Consider the following 20,847-nt stretch of genomic DNA (forward strand, 5'->3'; position numbering starts at 1 on the left):
CCGCTGATTAGGATTATATCATCCACGTATGCCAGTAGAGTCATTGATGTGTTACGAATGGTGGGCTCCATGTGGTTCCCAAGTCGTGCAGCGACCGTAAACCATAAAATTACCAGATATGCTGCAACCAGTCTCAAAATCATGTTTTATTTATTCACTTTTGCAAATCGATTTCAATTGATTAGCAGCCATCATCGGTGCTTTCAACCAATATGTGCCCTGAGTAGTACTACTGTCTTAAGCAGAGGTCAAACATGTTTGACCTCTGCTTAAGACAGTACTACTGCTCAGGGCACATGGCTGGAAAAAGTGTATAGACACCCCAGGGTGCCATTTTGAAGAACACTAGATGTTTCTACTTTCGTTTTCAATAAATTGTTCTTTACGGATTTATTCGACTTCTTTTTTCTGCACGTCCTTGACTTACTGTAGAGCCCCACTTCTACACTTTTGAGAGGAGACTTAAAAGTGTAAAAGGTGCGCGCGCCTGCTGAATAGAGCATCCGTGTGATTTGTCAAGAAACCTAACTGCCCATTTGTAAACACTACTTCAAGGCCTGTACCATGCCAGCATCATTTTATGTCAATTATTTCAGTTTTTTCTCCACAAACATTGTTTCATGATGGATGAATCACAGGACAATAACAAGATGGTTAACTCACACTCGTGTGAATTAACTTTTTGAACAAACGAAATTTGATGGGAGTGATAAAAAATGTTTCAAATGGTCGGAAAACATTAATTCCGGGAATGTAAAAGGGGGTTCTACTATGTTCTAAACAGGAGTGGCTCTGTAATACTCAGTAGTACATACACTCCTGAAATTACCTATTCACCATTTGATTAAGAAAGAAGAGTAAAGATCAGTCTGAAGGAAGTTGTGAATCTGATTGAGATGTAACACTGTGTTTTCAAAGTGTTTGTTCACAATTATTGCAGTTACATTGTGACTGAGTTTTGCATCTACTTCCAGACTTTAATTAATTTCTATTAAGTTTTTCTACTTGGAATTGAATTTTGAGTGCACTAAAGGCAACTAGTTCAAATACATCAGTGAAACAAGTCATTCACATGGTTTTTCTTCCTCCTTTTAAGGATCTGTGAAATTTTCTTGGGCTACTGGGAATAGTTTTGATGAGCTATAGGATTACCACATCTGACATGTCTTCCAGTTTTGAAGTTCCCCGTATTCTGCTGAGACTGGATCAAAGCTGCTGCGATTGTGTGTGTGTGTGTGTGTGTGTGTGTGTGTGTGTGTGTGTGTGTGTGTGTGTGTGTGTGTACTTTTCAGTGAACTAACATGGCTGAATTTGTAGCTTATTTCTCCATGACTGGTGATACAGATTTTGGCGAAACTGTGTCAAGAGATATACAATGGTAAATTATTGCACAAATTCCACATACCTGTAACACTGCTAACACAGTTTTATGAACAGGTGACTGCCTTTCATAACTAGCTCAGCAGATAACGAAGAGATTGATGAAATGTATGATGAAATAAAAGAAATTACTCAGATAGTGAAGGGAGATGAAAATTTAATAGTCATGGGTGACCGGAACTTAATAGTAGGAAAAGGGAGAGAAGGAATGAAAGAGGAAGCCGCCTGGTAGAATTTTGCTTCAAGAATCATAAAAGAAGGTTGTATACATTGAAAAATCCTGGAGATACTAGAAGGTATCAGATAGATTATATAATGTTAAGACAGAGATTTAGGAACCAGGTTTTAAATTGTAAGACATTTCCAGGGGCAGATGTGGACTCTGACCACAATCTGTTGGTTATGAACTGTAGATTAAAACTGAAGAAACTGCAAAAAGGTAGGAATTTGAGGAAATGGGACCTGGATAAACTGAAAGAACCAGAGGTTGTAGAGAGCTTCAGGGAGAGCATCAGGGAACAATTGACAAGAATGGGGGAAAGAAATACAGTAGAAGAAGAATGGGTAGCTTTGAGGGATGAAATAGTGAAGGTAGCAGAGGGGTTCAAGTAGGTAAAAAGATGAGGGCTAATACAAATCCTTGGGTAACAGAAGAGATATTGAATTTAATTGATGAAAGGAGAAAATATAAAATGCAATAAATAAAGCGGGCAAAAAGGAATACAAACGTTTCAAAAATGAGATCGACAGGAAGTGCAAAATGGCTAAGCAGGAATGGCTAGAGGACAAATGTAAGGATGTAGAGGCACATATCACTAGGAGTAAGATAGATACTGCCGACAGGAAAATTAAAGAGACCTTTGGAGAAAGGAGAACCGCTTGTATGAATATCAGGAGCTCAGATGGAAACTCAGTTCTAAGCAAAGAAGGGAAAGCATAAAGGTGGAAGGAGTACATAGAGGGTTTATACAGGGGCGATGTTCTTGAGGACTATATTGTAGAACTGGAGGAGAATGTAGATGAAGGTACAGGTGATATGATACTGTGTGAAGAGTTTGACAGAGCATTGAAAGACCTGAGTCGAAACAAGGCCAGGTGTTTACAGATATGAAAATTACCAAACAATCAGTTTAATGAGGCACGGCAGCAGAATACTAACACAAATTCTTTACAGATGAATGAAAAAACTGGTAGAAGCAGACCTCGGGGAAGATCAGTTTCGATTCCGTGGAAATGTTGGAACATGTGAGGCAATATTGACCCTATGACACCGTAGAAAATAGATTAAGGAAAGGCAAACCTATGTTTCTCACATTTGTAGACTAAGAGAAAGCTTTTGACAATGTTGACTGGAAAACTCTTTCAAATTCTGAAGGTGGCAGGGGTCAAATACAGGGAGCAAATTGGTACTTACAATTCGTCCAGAAACCAGATGGCAGAGACTAGAGGGCACGAAAGGGGAGCAGTGGTTGGGAAGGGAGTGTGACAGGTTTGTAGCCTATCCCCAATGCTACTCAATCTGTATATTGAGCAAGCAGTAAAGGAAACAATAGAAAAATTCGGAGTAGGAATTAAAATCCATGGAGAAGAAATAATAACTTTAAGGTTCGCCAATGACATTGTAATTCTTTCAGAGACAGCAAAGGACTTGGAAGAGCAGTTGAATGGAATGGACAGTGTCTTGAAAGGAGGATATAAGATGAAGATCAACAGAAGCAAAACGAGGATAATGGAATGTAGTCTATTAAGTCGGGTGATGCTGTGGGAATTAGATTAGGAAATGAGACGCTTAAAGCGGTGAATGAGTTTTGCTATTTGGGGAGCAAAATAACTGATGATGGTCGAAGTAGAGAGGATATAAAATGTAGACTGGCAATGGCAAAGAAATCGTTTCTGAATAAGAGAAATTTGTTAACATCAAGTATAGATTTAAGTGTCAGGAAGTCGTTTCTGAAAGTATTTGTGTGGAGTGTGGCCATGTATGGAAGTGAAACGTGGACGATAAATAGTTTGAACAAGAAGAGAATAGAAGCTTTTGAAACGTGGTGCTACAGAAGAATGCTGAAGATTAGATGGGTAGATCACATAACTAATGAGGAGGTATTGAATAGAATTGGAGAGAAGTTTGTGGCACAACTTGACTAGAAGAAGGGGTAGGTTGGTAGGACATGTTCTGAGGCATCGAGGTATCACCAATTTACTATTGGAGGGCGGTGTGGAGGGTAAAAATCGTAGAGGGAGACCAAGAGATGAATACACTAAGCAGATTCAGAAGGATGTAGGTTGCAGTAGGTACTGGGAGATGAAGAAGCTTGCACAGGATAGAGTAGCATGGAGAGCGGCATCATACCAGTCTCTGGACTGAAGACCACAGCAACAACAGCAGCAGCAACAACAACAACAACAACAGGCTGTATTAACCTATTATGATACAAGCAGTGCCGGACAAGGCCTGCTGCCCTGACTATTTGATAAGGGTGCAAACACTGGACCAGCATCCTAGAGTTGGTTGCTCTAGTGTCTTCTGTGTGATCTCCTTTACAGGTGGTCTGCACTCTCACAACCCTTCCAGTGAATCAGTTTTCCATTCACCAGCCCTACATGTACACTATGTGATATGAATGACCTTAAACAAATGTATGCCAAGCAGGTAAATGTGAGATGAGATCTATATCTACATCTATACTCTGCAAATGGCTGTGATGTGTGTGGGAGAGGGTACATCCCATAGTACCAGTTATTAGGGTTTCTGCCCATTCTGTTCACATGTGGAGTGGGGAAAGAATTATTGTTTTAATGTCTCTGTACATGCAGAAATTATTCTAATTTTATCCTCACAATCCCTATGTGAGCGACATGAAGGGGGTTATAGTATATTTCTAGAGTTATCGTTTAAAGCCGTTTTTTAAGAACTGTTCAGATTTTCTTGGGATAGTTTACGTCTGCCAGTTCAATTTCTTCAGTATCTCTGTGACACTCTCTCACGGATCAAACAAAGCTGTCACTATATGTGTTGCCCTTCTCTGTATACATTCAGTATCACCTGTCAGTATCATCTGGTACGGGTCTCTCTCACACATAAGCAGTATTCTAGACCCAGTCACACGAGTGATTTGTAGACTAGTTGCACTTTCCCAGTATTTTACCAATAAACTGAAGTCTACCACCTGCTTTATGCATGACTGAGCATATGTGATCATTGCATTTCACATCCCTACGAAGTGTTACACCCAAGTGTTTGTAGGAGCTGGTCGATCCCAACAGTGACTCGTTGATATTAGTCATAAGATATTACATATTTTCATTTTGTGAAGTGCACAATTTTACATTTCTGAACATTTAAAGCAAGTTTCCAAATTTTGCACAATTTTAAAAATCTCGTCGAGATATGACTGAATATTTATGCAACTTCTTTCAGACAGTACTTCATTATAGATAATGCATAATCCGCAAAATGTCCGAGGCTGCTAATAGTAGTGTCTGCTAGGTTGTTAATATTTACATCTACATGGTTACTCTGCAATTCACACTTAAGTGCCTGGCAGAGGGTTCATCGAACCACTTTGTACTACTTGTCTACCATTTCACTCTCGAATGGTGCGTGCGAAAAATCTTTCTGTTAAGAGCTCTGACTTCTCTTATTTTATTATGATGATCATTTCTCCCTGCGTAGGTGGGTGTCAACAAAATATTTTCACGTTTGGAAGAGAAAGTTGGTGATTGAAATTTCGTAAATAGATCTCGCCGCAAAGAAAACAACCTTTGTTTCAGTGACTGTCACCCCAACTCACTTATATCAGTGACACTCTCACCCCAATTGCGCGATAACACGAAACGAGCTGCCCTTTTTCAATGTCCTCCGTCAATCCTACCTGGTAAGGATCCCACACCGCGCAGCAATATTTCAGCAGTGGATGGACAAGTGTAATGTGGCTGTCTCTTTAGTGGGTTTGTCAAATCTTCTAACTGTTCTGCCAACAAAGCGCAGTCTTTGTTTCGCCTTCGCCACAATATTATCTATATGGTCTTTCCAATTTAAGTTGCTCCTAATAATAATTCCTAGGTATTTAGTCAAATTGACAGCCCTTAGATTTGTGCGATTTATCGTATATCCAAAATTTATCGGATTTCTTTTAGTACCTGTGTGGATGACCTCGCACTTTCCTTTGTTTAGTGACAATTGCCACCTTTCGTACGATACAGAAATTCTCTCTAGATCATTTTGTAATTGGAGTTGACTGTCTGATTTTACTAGACGGTAAATTACAGCATCATCTGCAAACAATCTAGGGGGGCTGCTCAGATGATCACCTAGATCGTTTGTGTAAATCAGGAACGGAAGAGGGCCTTTGACACTACCTTGTGGATCACCAGATATCACTTCTGTTCTACTCAATGATTACCGTCTATCACTACGAACTGTCTGCTCTCTGAGAGGAAATCACGAATCCAGTCACACAACTGAGACGATACTCCGTACAAACGCAATTTGATTAATAGTCGCTTGTGAGGAACAGTATCGAGATGAAGAGCGAGGGTCCCAACAAACTTCCCACGGGCACACCCGAAGTTACATCTGATGTGACTCTTCGTCTGAGATAACATACTCTGGCCTCCCTATCGTAAAGTCCTCAGTCCAGCTACAAACAGACCTTTGCATTAATCCAGTTGTACTATCAGGTAAAGCTGTGTACAGAGAATTGCTTAGACGCGTTCTTCTTTGCAGGCCCTGTACGCGTCTAAAATAGTGTCGTACGCGCAAGGCTTCATGCTGCTGCGAGAGGCGGCCAAAGTGCACAACTGGGACCTGAACTACGGAGCCATCGCCCTGATGTGGCGCGGCGGCTGCATCATCAGGAGGTGAGTGTGGAGAGCGGGGCAGTGCGGCTCGACACGCTTGTCGGGTCTGGTGCGCTTACTCGCAAATGTGGGTGGTCTTGTGAAAGTCGTTCGGGGCAGTCTTTTGCTTCTACCTGTAATCTGGGATGGCTCACTGTTTCCTGCCACATTGAGTCAGAGAGAAAGTTTGTTCTATTACTTTGTGGGGTAAAGGATGTAGCGATACAGTGATAGTAAGATAAAAATGCCTTGTCACATCGTAAGGGTACTGACAAGGGAACCTCCCCATTGCACCCCCCTCAGATTTAGTTATAAGGTGCCACAGTGGATAGGCCTTGGAAAACTGAACAGAGTACAATCGAGAAAACAGGAAGAAGTTGTGTGGAACTATGAAAAAATTAAGCAAAATATACAAACAGAGTAGTCCATTTGCAAGTAGGCAACATCAAGGAGAATGTGAGCTCGAGACTGCCGTGGTCGCGTGGTTAGTATGAGCAGCTGTGGAACGAGAGGTCCTTGGTTCAAGTCTTCCCTGGAGTGAAAAGTTTAATTTTTTATTTTCAGACAATTATTATCTGTCTGTCCATCCGTCTGATGCAAGGTAACTGCTCCGTGGTTTGGGACGCTACACCTAAACAAACATCGAAACACATGACGACAGTCAACTACAGCACACGGAAGAGAGTATTCCTGCTAACGAGGCTCCCTGGCTGGCAGTTGACTGTTCGCTTCTTTCGACGAGAGTGCATTAAATACGTGAGATGTATTCCGTGGGCAATATGAATCCAGCAAATATAGCTCGAGACTTCAATAATGAGGTCAATGAATATTTTCCGAATTTTTGCGGTGCGGTCGCAAAACACAGACACTAAACTTATTACAGTGAACAAAGACGGCAATGAACGAACGGACAGATTATAATTTGCTGAAATAAAGAAAGTAAACTTTTCACTCCAGGGAAGAATTGAACCAAGGACCTCTCGTTCCGCAGCTGCTCACAGTAACCACGGCGCTCCTGCACTCGTGCCATCCTTTATGTTGCATATCTTGTCCATGGACTACTCAGTTTGTATATTTTGCTTATTTTTTCATAGTTCCACACAACTTCTTCCTGTTTTCTCGATTGATATGTGTTCAGTTTTTCAAGGCCTATCCACTGTGCCAACTTATAACTAAATCTGAGGGGGGTGCGATGCGGAGGTTCCCTTGAGAGCTGCTGTACGTACTTAGTGACACATTAAGAATTGAGGACTCCTACTGGGGAATAACTTCAATTGGTGGTCTCACAACTCTATGACATACAAGGGGCATTTGAAAAGTCTGTGCAAAAATACAAACTACTTACATGTTTGAGGTAAATAATAGGAATTGTCCAAGTCTGCAAAATAGCTATTAGTTGCTCCAATCACCTCCTTGTTTCAATAAAATCTTTGTCCTGCAAGCCATTTCTTCAAATTGGGCAACAAATAGTAGTCCGAGGGAGCCAAGTGTGCAGAATAGGGGAGGATGTGAAAAGAGTTGGAATTCCATTTCCATTAATTTTTTTCGACCACAATTGCTGAGGCGTGCGCTGATGCATTGTTGTGATAGAAAAGGACCTTTTTTGTGGTCCAATCGCCAGCGTTTTTCTTGCAGCTCAGTTTTCAAATGGTCCAATAACAATGAATAATATGCATCTGTAATAGTTTTAACCTTTTCCAAATAGTGGATGAGGGTTATCCCTTGCGAATCCCAAAAGACAGTCGCCATAACCTTTCTGGCCAAAGGAATGGTCTTCGCCTTTTTTGGTGCAGATTCTCCCTTGGTAACCCAATGTTTAGATTGTCCTTTGGTCTCAGGAGTATAGTAATGTATCCATGTTTCATCCACAGTGACGAAACGACGCTTAAAGTCCTGCGGATTCTTCCTGAACAGCTGCAAACCATCCTTGCAACACTTCACACTATTCCATTTTTGGTCAAGTGTGAGCAATCTCGGAACCCATCTTGCGGATAGTTTTTTCATGTCCAAATGTTTATGCAAAATATTATGTACCCATTCATTTGAGATGCCCACGGGACTAGCAAGCTCACGCACCTTAACTCTTCCTTCATTCATCACCATATCATGGATTTTATCAATGATTTCTAGACTCGTAACTTCCACAGGGTGTCCAGAATGTCCAGCATCACTTGTGCCCATATGGCCACTCTGAAAATTTTGAAACCACTTATTAACTGTTCTAATCGAAGGTGCAGAGTCACCGTAATGTTTATCAAGCTTCTCTTTAGTCTCCTGAGGCCTTTTGCCTTTCATAAACCCATGTTTAATCACCATACGAAATTATTTTTTGTCCATTTTTTGACAATCGCTAGACTTCCTTGATTCACACGAATGCCAAACACAATGAAATAGACCAATATGGCTGAAACATGGTGTGGGTTCTTTCCAAAGATGTTAGTAACTAAACATGACCTTGATCCGTGCCAGTGGTGCCATCTCTCGGACTTTGCACGGACTTTTTAAACGGCCCTCGTACACGACATCACTTATTTAGGTTGGATATATTCTCACTTTTATTCGTGTAAAAACACACTTCACTGATTGCCAGGTCACAAACAGTCCTCTTTATATTATTAGTTGTTCGACAGTTAGCATATAATGATTAACTGTGTTCTGACCAGTTTAGTTTCCTTCATGCGGATACTACAAGTAGTTAGTTATTGCTTAAACTGATTTTTGGACAGTAGCATTGGCTCCTGTACAGATTACCATCTTCAAGTAAGACTGATGCCAATGACTGTGCGCCAGAAAATGTAGCATCTATTTTTGACAAAATTTGTGTCAGTTATTTTGCAAAACTCACATCTATTATTGCTAAAATTTGCATCTCCTATTTTTTATAAATGATTAGACAGATTTAGAAGGTTGTCACATTACATGGGTGAAGGCAAACAGACTGTTCAAGCTGTAGCATTTCCCCATCAGTGAACTGAATGTCTCTCTAATATAAGGTGTTTCTGAACATTATCTGTCTTTTTGTGCCCGGTTCCAGGATTACAAAGTTGGCAGGATACAATTCGTAAGGGTGCAAACTGTGCTTCTGATTTACAGCACTTGAGATAGAGCTGACAAGGCACTTCGCGTAGCACTAGAACTGAAAGTAATATTTTAAAGTTAGTGGAGCAATTTTGGCGCAGTAAAAAATGTGGCAGATTTTGCTTTCCAGTCTCTATAGAGGCAGATGACCATGAATGTAAACAAACAAGAATTTTGACCGTCATAGGAGTGGTGTGGGGGAATGAGCCCCGGCTTCCTGTTAACAGGGCATCCGCCTACATCCATGTTCTGTGAAAACAGAACTGAGACTGTTACAGGAATCGCCAATCTCTTCTGGTGTTGTAATGGTCGTAATTGGGATCTGTTTTGGACCGGGAGTTGTCACTTCACTCTTGTCAAAATAATAAAAGAAAACGACGAGCGACACACTACACGAAGCATTTGGGAAAGGCTGCTGTGTAATTGCTTGTTGATGTTGGCAAAGTATTATTAACAACATTGTTCAGGTTCAACCGATGCAACCACAGTGCAAAACAGTCACCAGCTAATTTGTCACTTTAAGTGTTCGCATTATACCAAGTTTGAACTTTAGCTAATAAACAAATATGCGAGTGTTTCTTTGTTAAAAATGCTAGATCACATGACAGAGTATTACGTTGCATTATGTGGCATGTATCTTAAAGACTGTTAGACTGCCAACAATTGGTGTTTGCCTGTTGCCAACCTTAGCTACTAAGCAAAATGTGCTGTAGTATTGTGGTGGTGGTGAATACTAACATCATATCCCATCATCTCTCCTCCCCCTGCAATACTCCAGAAGCTAGGTGGCGATTTTGTGCTTACGCTTCCAGCTTCCCCTGCAAAAGGGCCACGTTTTATTGCGCATGTCGTGGTATGTGACAGTGAGGCACTATCGGACACTGCTCGTTATAAAACAGGCGACTGCTGCTCTAAACACATTTACATATTAAATAACTTTTAAACGAGAGCACTTTTTGGCTATGATACTCCACCTACTAAACTAGTGCTTTACAATTACCTGCAGAGTGGCACATTATAACGGCAAAACGTGTACTTCAGAGCCAACTTGGCTTAGTTAATGGATGATTTTTGGCACATAATGAAGCACACAAATGTAAACATTTGTGCTTCAAATGACTTCATACCGTTGTTGCAACTGATTCTCGTCACTGACAACTTAACTTTACAAAGGGATAGTGAACCTGTTTCATACAGAATACTCTGCCTCCCAAATACATACTGAGTCCATCAATCGTGCTACCATGTCAGATACTTGTGTGCGAGCTATTTATAAAATTTTTAACTCTGCAGAAGCATACGTCAGTGTTAGTATGTAACAACTACACCGTGTGATCAAAAGTATCTGGACACCAACAGAAACATATATTTTTCATATTAGGTGCATTGTGCTGCCACCTACTGCCAGGTACTCTGTATCCGCAACCTCAGTAGTCATTAGGCATCATGATAGAGCAGAATGGGGTGTCCCGCGGAACTCTCAGACTTCGAAGGTGGTCAGGTGATTGGGTGTCACTTGTGTCATACATCTGTACTCGAGATTTCCACATTCCTAAATATCCCTAGGTCTGCTGTTTCCGGTGTGATAGTGAAATGGAAACGTGAAGGGACATGTACAGCACAAAAGAGTACAGGCCGACCTCGTCTGTTGAATGACAGACCACCGACAGTTGAAGGGGGTCATAATTTGTAATTGGCAGGCATCTGTCCGTACCATCACACAGGAATTCCAAACTGCATTGGGATCCACTGCAAGCACTATGACAGTTAGGCAGGAGGCGAAAAAACTAGGATTTCACGGTCGAGCGGCTGCTCATAAGTGACACATCACGCTGGTAAATGCCAAATGACACCTCGCTTGGTGTAAGGAGCGTAAACATTGGACGATCGAACAATGGAAAAACATTGTGTGGAGTGAGTAATCAAATGTGGCGATCCGATGGCAGGGTGTGGGTGAATTCTCAGTGAACGTCATCTGCCAGCGTAGGTAGTGCCAACAGTAACATTCGGAGGAGGTGGTGTTATGGCGTGGTCATGTTCTTCATGGAGGGGGCTTGCACCCCTTGTTGTTTTGCGTGGCACTATCAGAGCACAGGCCTACATTGATGTTTTAAGCACCTTCTTACTTCCAACTGTTGAAGATCAATTCGGGGATGGCGGTTGCATCTTTCAACGCGATCAAGCACCTGTTCATAACGCACGGCCTGTGGCAGAGTGGTTGCACGACAATAGCATCCCTGTAATGGACTAGTCTGCACAGAGTCCTGACCTGATGTTTTGGAATGCCAACTTCGTGCCGTGCCTCACCGACCGACATTGATACCTCTCCTCAGTGCAGCATTCCGTGAAGAATGGGCTGCTATTCCCCAAGAAACCTTCAAACACCTGATTGTGTATATGCATGTGAGTGGAAGCTGTCATCTAGGCTAAGGGTGGGCCAACACCATACTCGGGCATTACCAATGGAGGGCGCCATGAACTTGTAAGTCATTTTCAGCCAGGTGTCCGGATTCTTTTGATCACATAGTGAATTTGTAAATATCGAAAAATGGCAAATAAATTACATCAGTGCTTGTCAATTTGCAAAAATAGTTTTTCTTTTGATGATTTACATTTAAACTCAATGTAGTGTTAACATTTTTATGTAGATTTTACATTATTCTTTTCAGTGTTGCATATGTCTCTCAGATATTGAAAAGTTATTGAAACTCTGCAAGTCTTTTATTTACAAACAACTATTAATGAAATTTAAAATGTCTTAAGAACTGATATTAACCCAAAAGAAATGTTAAAAAAAGTCAGAAAACATTTAATTGACTGTGATGAAATTAAATGTTGTCTACGAGTAAAATGGTGTAGTAAAAATACATGTGTATAAGATTTTACTGAACTGAAATTGTTGTCTTCAGTTAAAAGTCCAGATTCAGTTATATCACAGTGTGCATTTACTCTGAACCACTCCTGACCAGTCTTCTGCACTTTACCCCCAGCGTCTTCCTGGGTAACATAAAGGCGGCGTTCGACAAGAACCCTTCGCTGCCGAACCTGCTGTTGGACGACTTCTTCAAGAGCGCAGTAGAGCGGTGCCAGAACTCGTGGCGCGATGTGGTGTCGGCGGCGGTGCAGCTGGGCATCCCGACGCCCACCTTCAGCACGGCACTCGCCTTCTACGACGGCTACCGCAGCCCGCGCCTGCCGGCCAACCTCATCCAGGTGAGGGGTCCAAGTGTCTGGTTGTTGAGGTTGCTTTTTTTTGTGTTTGTACATGGGTATTTATTCCTGTGTATTCTGATTCTCTCTCTCTTTCTCTCTCTCTCTCTCTCTCTCGTGTGTGTGTGTGTGTGTGTGTGTGTGTGTGTGTGTGTGTGTGTGTGTGTGTGTGTGTGTGTGACAAGCAATATTAATTTTTGTGTGTTCTGTTTTCTTGGCAAATTTCATTGCCGAAATCCTCTTCACTTATACCAGTCATCACTCAACATTTCAATGAGTTTTCTACTCGTCTCCAGTTGAAGTGATAAGAAGGAAACTCATTGAAACCTTACGACAATCTAACTTGGCTGATAACCCAGGAAGATTTCACTAAACTTGATGACTTTAGTATTTTTGTGGTTGAGTCCACAGTGACTGTCACCGACGGGGGTGGCACAACAGTCAGCACACGGGACTCGCATTCAGGAGGACAATGGTTCAAATCCCTGTCCAGCCACCTAGATTTAGGTTTCCCAATCCCCCCCACCCCTCCGTCATGAACAGTTTAATTTTTTTCCAAGCTGTCGGCATTTGCGCCAAAGATTTGTCAGGTGAACATTAGTGTTAGCCCCCACAGCAATTTTTGTGTTTGAAGGCAAGTGCTTTGTTTAGAATGGCACTGAAACAGTTGACCAGTTTCACCTATGCTGAAAATATCGTTCATTTAGTATTGCTGTGTAAGTTACTGTAATCTGCCATTCACTAACAATTTTTATATCTACACCACTTCCTTTGCCCCATACTGTTTTGTAAGACACATTGTAGTGTTCTTCGAACCTATCAATCCTCCTGCTATATGTGGAGAAGTCCTAGATTCCTAGCACCTTGGCCATTGCCTTTTCGGGCAACATCGTGCCATTCACTTGCTGTATGAATCCAGATCTGTGTAATTTCTCTCTCTTCTTTTTTTTAATTTGGCCCCATTACTTCCAAAATGTAAGGATGTAGAGGCCTATCTCACTAGGGTAAGATAGATACTGCCTACAGGAAAATTAGAGAGACCTTTGGAGATAAGAGAACGACTTGTATGAATATCAAGAACTCAGATGGAAACCCAGTTCTAAGCAAAGAAGGGAAAGCAGAAAGGTGGAAGGAGTATATAGAGGGTCTATACAAGGGCGATGTACTTGAGGACAATATTATGGAAATGGAAGAGGATGTAGGTGAAGATGAAATCGGAGATATGATGCTGCATGAAGAGTTCGACAGAGCACTGAAAGACCTGAGTCGAAACAAGGCCCCCCGGAGTAGACAACATTCCATTGGAACTACTGACGGCCTTGGGAGAGCCAGTCCTGACAAAACTCTACCATCTGGTGAGCAAGATGTATGAAACAGGCGAAATACCCTCAGACTTCAAGAATATAATAATTCCAATCCCAAAGAAAGCAGGTGTTGACAGATGTGAAAATTACCGAACTATCAGTTTAATAAGTCACAGCTGCAAAATACTAACACGAATTCTTTACAGACGAATGGAAAAACTAGTAGAAGCCAACCTCGGGGAAGATCAGTTTGGATTCCGTAGAAACACTGGAACACGTGAGGCAATACTGACCTTACGACTTATCTTAGAAGAAAGATTAAGGAAAGGCAAACCTACGTTTCTAGCATTTGTAGACTTAGAGAAAGCTTTTGACAATGTTGACGGAATACTCTCTTTCAAATTCTAAAGGTGGCAGGGGTAAAATACAAGGAGCGAAAGGCTATTTACAATTTGTACAGAAACCAAATGGCAGTTATAAGAGTCGAGGGACATGAAAGGGAAGCAGTGGTTGGGAAGGGAGTAAGACAGGGTTGTAGCCTCTCCCCGATGTTGTTCAATCTGTATATTGTGCAAGCAGTAAAGGAAACAAAAGAAAAATTTGGAGTAGGTATTAAAATTCATGGAGAAGAAATAAAAACTTTGAGGTTCGCCGATGACATTGTAATTCTGTCAGAGACAGCAAAGGACTTGGAAGAGCAGTTGAATGGAATGGACAGTGTCTTGAAAGGAGGATATAAGATGAACATCAACAAAAGCAAAACATGGATAATGGAATGTAGTCTAATTAAGTCGGGTGATGCTGAGGGAATTAGATTAGGAAATGAGGCACTTAAAGTAGTAAAGGACTTTTGCTATTTGGGGAGCAAAATAACTGATGATGGTCGAAGTAGAGAGGATATAAAATGTAGGCTGGCAATAGCAAGAAAGCGTTTCTGAAGAAGAGAAATTTGTTAACATCGAGTATAGATTTAAGTGTCAGGAAGTCTTTTCTGAAAGTATTCGTATGGAGTGTAGCCATGTATGGAAGTGAAACATGGACGATAAATAGTTTGGACAAGAAGAGAATAGAAGCTTTCGAAATGTGGTACTACAGAAAAATGCTGAAGATTAGATGGGTAGATCACATAACTAATGAGGAAGTATTGAATAGGATTGGGGAGAAGAGAAGTTTGTGGCACAACTTGACTAGAAGAAGGGATTGGTTGGTAGGACATGTTCTGAGGCATCAAGGGATCACCAATTTAGTATTGGAGGGCAGCGTGGAGGGTAAAAATCGTAGAGGGAGACCAAGAGATGAACACACTAAGCAGATTCAGAAGGATGTACGTTGCAGTAACTACTGGTAGATGAAGAAGCTTGCACAGGATAGAGTAGCATGGAGAGCTGCATCAAACCAGTCTCAGGACTGAAGACCACCACAACAACAACAACAACAACAACAACAACAACAACTTCCAAAATAGTCTTTGTTTTTAATGACTGTGTTCAGCAAGACGCAGGTATTCCTATACTCTGTGCTAATGCAATATGTGACCTGTGACGAACTTCAACTCCTTTGGGAATTTTTACTTTCTGTTCCATTCAAAGGGTTTTCCTGTCCCTCCAAACCACTGAATTGCATGGCAGAGGGTATTTAGTGTCTGACCACATGTCATGTGTAAGGAATATTGCTATCTTCGATGTCATCATTTATCTGTATTATCTACCTCAATTATTGCTGGCTTCTGCATCTTCTCTGGAGCCGGGTGTGCTTTTTCTCTGAGGCAGTGTTATGGTGCTGTATAATGAAAACAGTGCCTCAGTGTCAGCACTTGTGCGCCGTTTCGGAGTATGCAGGAAGAATTTCTGGGAGCCTCTGGATGGAACAGCTGTACGCAGCTGTGTGGAGGATAAGTAGTAGGAAGAATTGGTAGAAAGTGCAACTAATAGTAGTTGAAAGTGGTACGTCAATTTGTAGGAGAAATGTATTTCGGTAATTCAATTATTTCATGGAAAGCCATGCAGGATTAGTTAAGAGATTTACGTTTGATATGGTGTTGTGTTTGAGAATAAGTAATTGCTTTGGAGAAGCATGTGAATAGTAGAATGTAAAAGGAAAAATTTCTGTGATCAGTGATTTCCTGTTTAATTAATGTGGGGAAACAATGTAGCAATGACTACTTCACTGTGGATGTGAATCAGACATAACTGTTAATATTAGATGGGATGAGTATGCATTATGGAAGTGTGTTGCAAGGTAAAGGGACAATAAAACAAAGTAATTTTACTTGTACTGTTACTACTTCAAATTGAAATTTGATTCTTTAGTTGAATAACTTTATACTTGCAATGTACAATAGATACATATTCACTTTTATTTCTTAACTAAGTGTGTTTCCTATGCAGAGTTTCCATACTTGAGTCAGACAGTCTTGTGAGTGACACAAGAAGCTATAGTATACTCCTAGATTCGTCACTTAAAGACGATTCTTGAAACTTTGTAAGTAGGCTTTCTCAAGATAGATAGCATCTATCTTAAGTGTCTGCCAGTTCAGTTTCTTCAGAATCTCTGTAATACTTTGGCACAGATCAAACAAACCCGTGAACATTTTATTTGTGCGGCCCTTGTCTGTATACACTCAATATCCCCTGTTTCTCCTATCTGGTCTGGGTCCCACACACATGAGCAATATTCTAGAACTAGTTTCACAAGTGATTTGTAAGCAATCTCCTTTGTAGTGTGATTACACTTCTCCAATATTCTACCAATAAACCAATGTCTGCGTCCTGCTTTACCTACAACTGAGTGTGTGTGATCATTCCATTCCATGTCCCTACAAAATGTGACACCTTGGCATTTGTATGAGTTGTCTGATTCCAACTCTGACATGTTGATTTACGATTTTTAGTTGAGAAGTGCCAATTTCGTGTTTCTAAACATTTAAAGCAAATTGTCAGTCTTTGCATCATATGGAAATCTTGATTGAACTCAGTATTTGCACAGCTTTCCCCCCCCCCCCCCCCCCCCATACAGTATTTCATTATATAGATAACTACAGAATTTTTACCAATCAGTTAATCCCAGTTCATCATGAAATAATCTGTGAGTAACCTTGGTATAACACAGGTTTCCCATTTAGTTAATCCAGGTTCATTTTTATGGTTATCTAAGATTTACTGCTTTATGGAGTTGGCCACCAATATGGAGACCAGATAAGTACATAGACCAGTTTTTCTACAGTGGTTTACATCAGTTTACAGCTTCAACATTTAGCTATTTTTCGACATAATCAACATGTCTGTCGATGAATTTTTGTAGACGCTGTGACAGATTTTGTATGCCTGTGTCATACCAGCTTGCTACCGTGCTGTTCAGAAGGTTATGGACCTCTTCCCACCTCGTCGTCGGAGCTGAATCACTGGGACCACAATTAATGCTGACTGAAAAAACCCAAACGGGCAATTCAGAACCGGAGAAGAGGAATGTTGAGCAAGGGCGTACACATTCTCCGTGACAACGCTCGCCCACACATCTCTCGGCAAACCGTTGCTCTCCTGCAACAGTTCCAGTGGAACATCATCATCCACCCACCCTATAGTCCTGACTCGGTGCCCGGTGACTATCAGCTGTCCCCTAGGTTAAAAGAACATTTGGCCGGAAAGCGATTCAGCTCCGACGACGAGGTGAAAGAAGAAGTTCATAAGTTTCTGAACAGCATGGCGGCGAGTTGGTACGACATGAGCATACAAAAACTGCCACAGCGTTTACAAAAATGTGTCGACAGTAATGGTGATTATGTCGAAAAATAGCTAAATGTTAAGCTGTAAACTGATGTAAACCATTGTAGAAATAAACAGGTCTACGGACCTATAAAAAAATTGAGAGACCTTACTTTTGGGATTACCCTCGTAGTTTACACGTATAGAGATTGTGTTTCCAATGGGACTCCTGTGTAAATTAGTGACTAAAACAAACTTGGTGTGGATGTCGTTCGCAGGCTCAGCGGGACTACTTCGGTGCGCACACGTACGAGCTGGTGAACCAACCCGGAAAGTTCATCCACACCAACTGGACGGGCCACGGCGGGAACGTCTCTGCCAGCACCTACCAGGCGTGAGGAGGGACCTTCACAGTTCCCGACAGCTGCATTCACTGACAGGGCAGTGATACGGATGTCTGCTCAAAACTTTCCAAACCGAAACGGGGACTAATCGAGTGAAGTGTGGTTGTGGATGCTCGCGCTCTCTGGTGATGTCGACTTCTGAAACTGGCGTGCTTCCATTTGCCGGCTGTTGTAGGGTGAAGGTTTAAATTAGCATGGTTTTATTGTACTCTAAACAGTTTATTTAATTTTAATGCAGTGGTGTCAGTGCTGGCTGAAAGAGGCTGTTTTGGTTTCTCCGTCTGTCATTCTTTGTCTGTTCCTCTGATAGAAAACAAATCATTGTACAGGTATGAGATGTCTCGTGGAATGGTTGTGTTAGCATTGTAACATCTGAGAATGATCTTGAGGTGGGCTATTATTAAGGTGCTGTTTTTAAACTCAGTTGTGTAGCAATTTTACTAAACTCTACGCCATTTTTAGCAAGCTTCTCTCGGAATCCTGGCCATTTTTTTGCATCTCTTTAAGTACTACATTTTCACTATCATAAGCTTGTAAACAGATAATGAGAATATATTTTGGAAGTAGAGAGCTGCTTTAGAAGTGGAATGGGAATATAGTGGCATCATTAAAGTCAAATTACTTTATGATGTGTCCATGATGATGAATATACTAATAGCATAACCTTGAGGAAAGCAGCAGCTAATCAATTTTATTCAGTATGGGGAACAAGGTTTTCAAATTATTTGGCATATTTCAGTTCCTCTAGAAAGTGTTTTCATATGTTTCTTACAGTTAGGGCTTACCTCCAGTTTCCATTTGTTACATTTTGAACCTTTGTATTCAGCCTCAGTGATGGTGAATTTTGATGATTTTTGTGAAAAGAAGGAAATTACTGTGATGTTATTACAGGAGAGAGCAAATTGAATTTTTATAGGTAATTTAAAGTTCAGAGGGAGTCCATACCCTTATACTTACTATTATTTTTCAATGTCAGATGGTGAGCCAGTATTCAGTTAACTGATGTGCCTTAATGTTATGTAATAAGATTACTGTTACATTTAGTGTAGTCGGAGAAAGTTGAACGTGTCAGTGTGTGGTGAAATATTTATGTAAGCAAGTGAAATGTGAGTCTTTGATATGAAAAAAAGAAATGTAATAATTTGTGGAAGCATATTTTATACTGTTTGAAAAAATGTGAGCTTATAATATTGTATCCAGGTTCATTAATTATGTGCCATGCTAATGTGTTGCTTATATTGATATTTTTGGATTCTGTAATTTTCTATTTTGCAGAATTTGGCCTATAGCTATTGTTATAATGAATTCATGCATTCCAGTCTTCCATTTATTTTTGAGAGCATTTTATATTTTTTTTCCTTCTGAGCATTAGAATTTCCTGATGGTGGGATCAGACCTGTAATGAGGGTTTGTACTGTATAGCAGGTGGCCGCGGGTTGGACACCTTTATTTTTTGCTTTATGTGATATTAACAATAAAACTTACTCCAGAGAAGCAATCTAATTACTTGAATCCTTCTATCACACCCTTCTATCTTATTGAAATTGTCCAGTTCACACACTGCAATCAGGCAGCAGACGGTGTTGTTGTTGTCGCCCCCCCCCCCCCCCCCCAATGGGGTACAACTTGACTCTTCTCCTGGTATCCAGTGGTATTTGTGAGTTTCTCTGCCCAAGGTACCACTGTGGGTGTGCAGTCTGTGTGTTTATTTCTAAGGCATTATTTGGCCAACGTCTAGTTGTTACTTCGAGGGAATACTAAATACTTAACTATTCATCTGCCTTACAAAGTGATTCTCTGTCTCTCTCCCCCACCCCCTCTCCCTCGTCCTCCCTACTCAAATTGCAGACTTAACGACCATTCTTACTAAGAAGCAGCCACTGTGGAAAAAACAGAATTTTTCTTCGAAGAATGGCATTATTCCACAAAGGTGTATTTTAAATTATCTTATGTGCAGTACTAGTTTCCCCCTATCCAACGCATGTGTAGTAAAAGATGTGGATACATAATTCTCGCCTTATCAAAAATCAGGTGTTGTGCAGATTTGTGGACAGCATGGACATCAACAGTCCTCATCTTGTAATGTTTACTACAAAACACAGTGTGTACACTTGTTTATCTAACTGTCAGCATATAGTGTGACTTGTAAATGTTAAAAGATAAGGACCATTAATGACCATTCTGTGCACAAATATCCAGGGCATACGATGTTTTTTTTTTTTACAATGTATAGATGTCAGTTACTATAGCTGCACTTCAGAATAGGCAGCGTCTGAATTTATTGGTGCAAATAAAATAATTTAAACACAGCCTGGAGGAGTAATGTCCTCCTTTAAATTTATTGATACTGTGGGTCCCAGCCAGAAGAAATTCCTCAGAATTTTCGTCGCTGTGATGTTTAACTAGTCTAGCTAATTATGCTGATATATCTAAAAACAAAGATGATGTAACTTACCAAACGAAAGCGTTGGTATGTTGATAGAGACACAACACACACACACACACACACACACACACACACACACACACACACAATTCAAGCTTTCGCAACCCACGGTTGCTTCATCAGGAAAGAGGGAAGGAGAGGGAAAGACGAAAGGATGTGGGTTTTAAGGGAGAGGGTAAGGAGTCATTCGTATTCGTTTCACTTTGTATTCACGTCCTCCTTTTTACTGTAGATACATTTTTCCCACGTGGAATGTTTCCCTCTATTGTATTCATTTCATTAATTATGCTGATACATTTTCAATTTTTTTTTTTCATCTATGTTGCATTCTTCTCATTGGACCTATTTAACATCTCTCTCTCTCTCTCTCTCTCTCTCTCTCTCTCTCTCTCTCTCTCTCTCTCCTCCCCCTCCCCCTCCCCCTCCCCCCCCCCTCCTCCTCCTCCAGCATGAGAATCAATCCTTATCAAAGTGCAATAAAATAT

General features: G+C 40.9%; 1 protein-coding gene across 1 annotated transcript in view; it reads left to right on the forward strand.

Moving 5' to 3' along the window:
- The window catches only part of LOC124719926 (6-phosphogluconate dehydrogenase, decarboxylating), a 140,906-nt gene extending 121,496 nt beyond the window's left edge, over positions 1–19,410 (forward strand). Inside the window, exons 7-9 of the mRNA XM_047245123.1 lie at positions 6,107–6,240; positions 12,288–12,510; positions 17,791–19,410. Of these exons, the coding sequence (XP_047101079.1) occupies positions 6,107–6,240; positions 12,288–12,510; positions 17,791–17,910 (477 nt within the window). The 3' untranslated portion in view covers positions 17,911–19,410. The remainder of the gene's footprint in view (positions 1–6,106; positions 6,241–12,287; positions 12,511–17,790) is intronic.
- The last annotated feature ends 1,437 nt before the right edge of the window (positions 19,411–20,847 follow it).

Source organism: Schistocerca piceifrons, chromosome 11, assembly GCF_021461385.2.
Source record: "Schistocerca piceifrons isolate TAMUIC-IGC-003096 chromosome 11, iqSchPice1.1, whole genome shotgun sequence".
Classification (NCBI taxonomy): Eukaryota; Metazoa; Arthropoda; class Insecta; order Orthoptera; family Acrididae; genus Schistocerca; species Schistocerca piceifrons.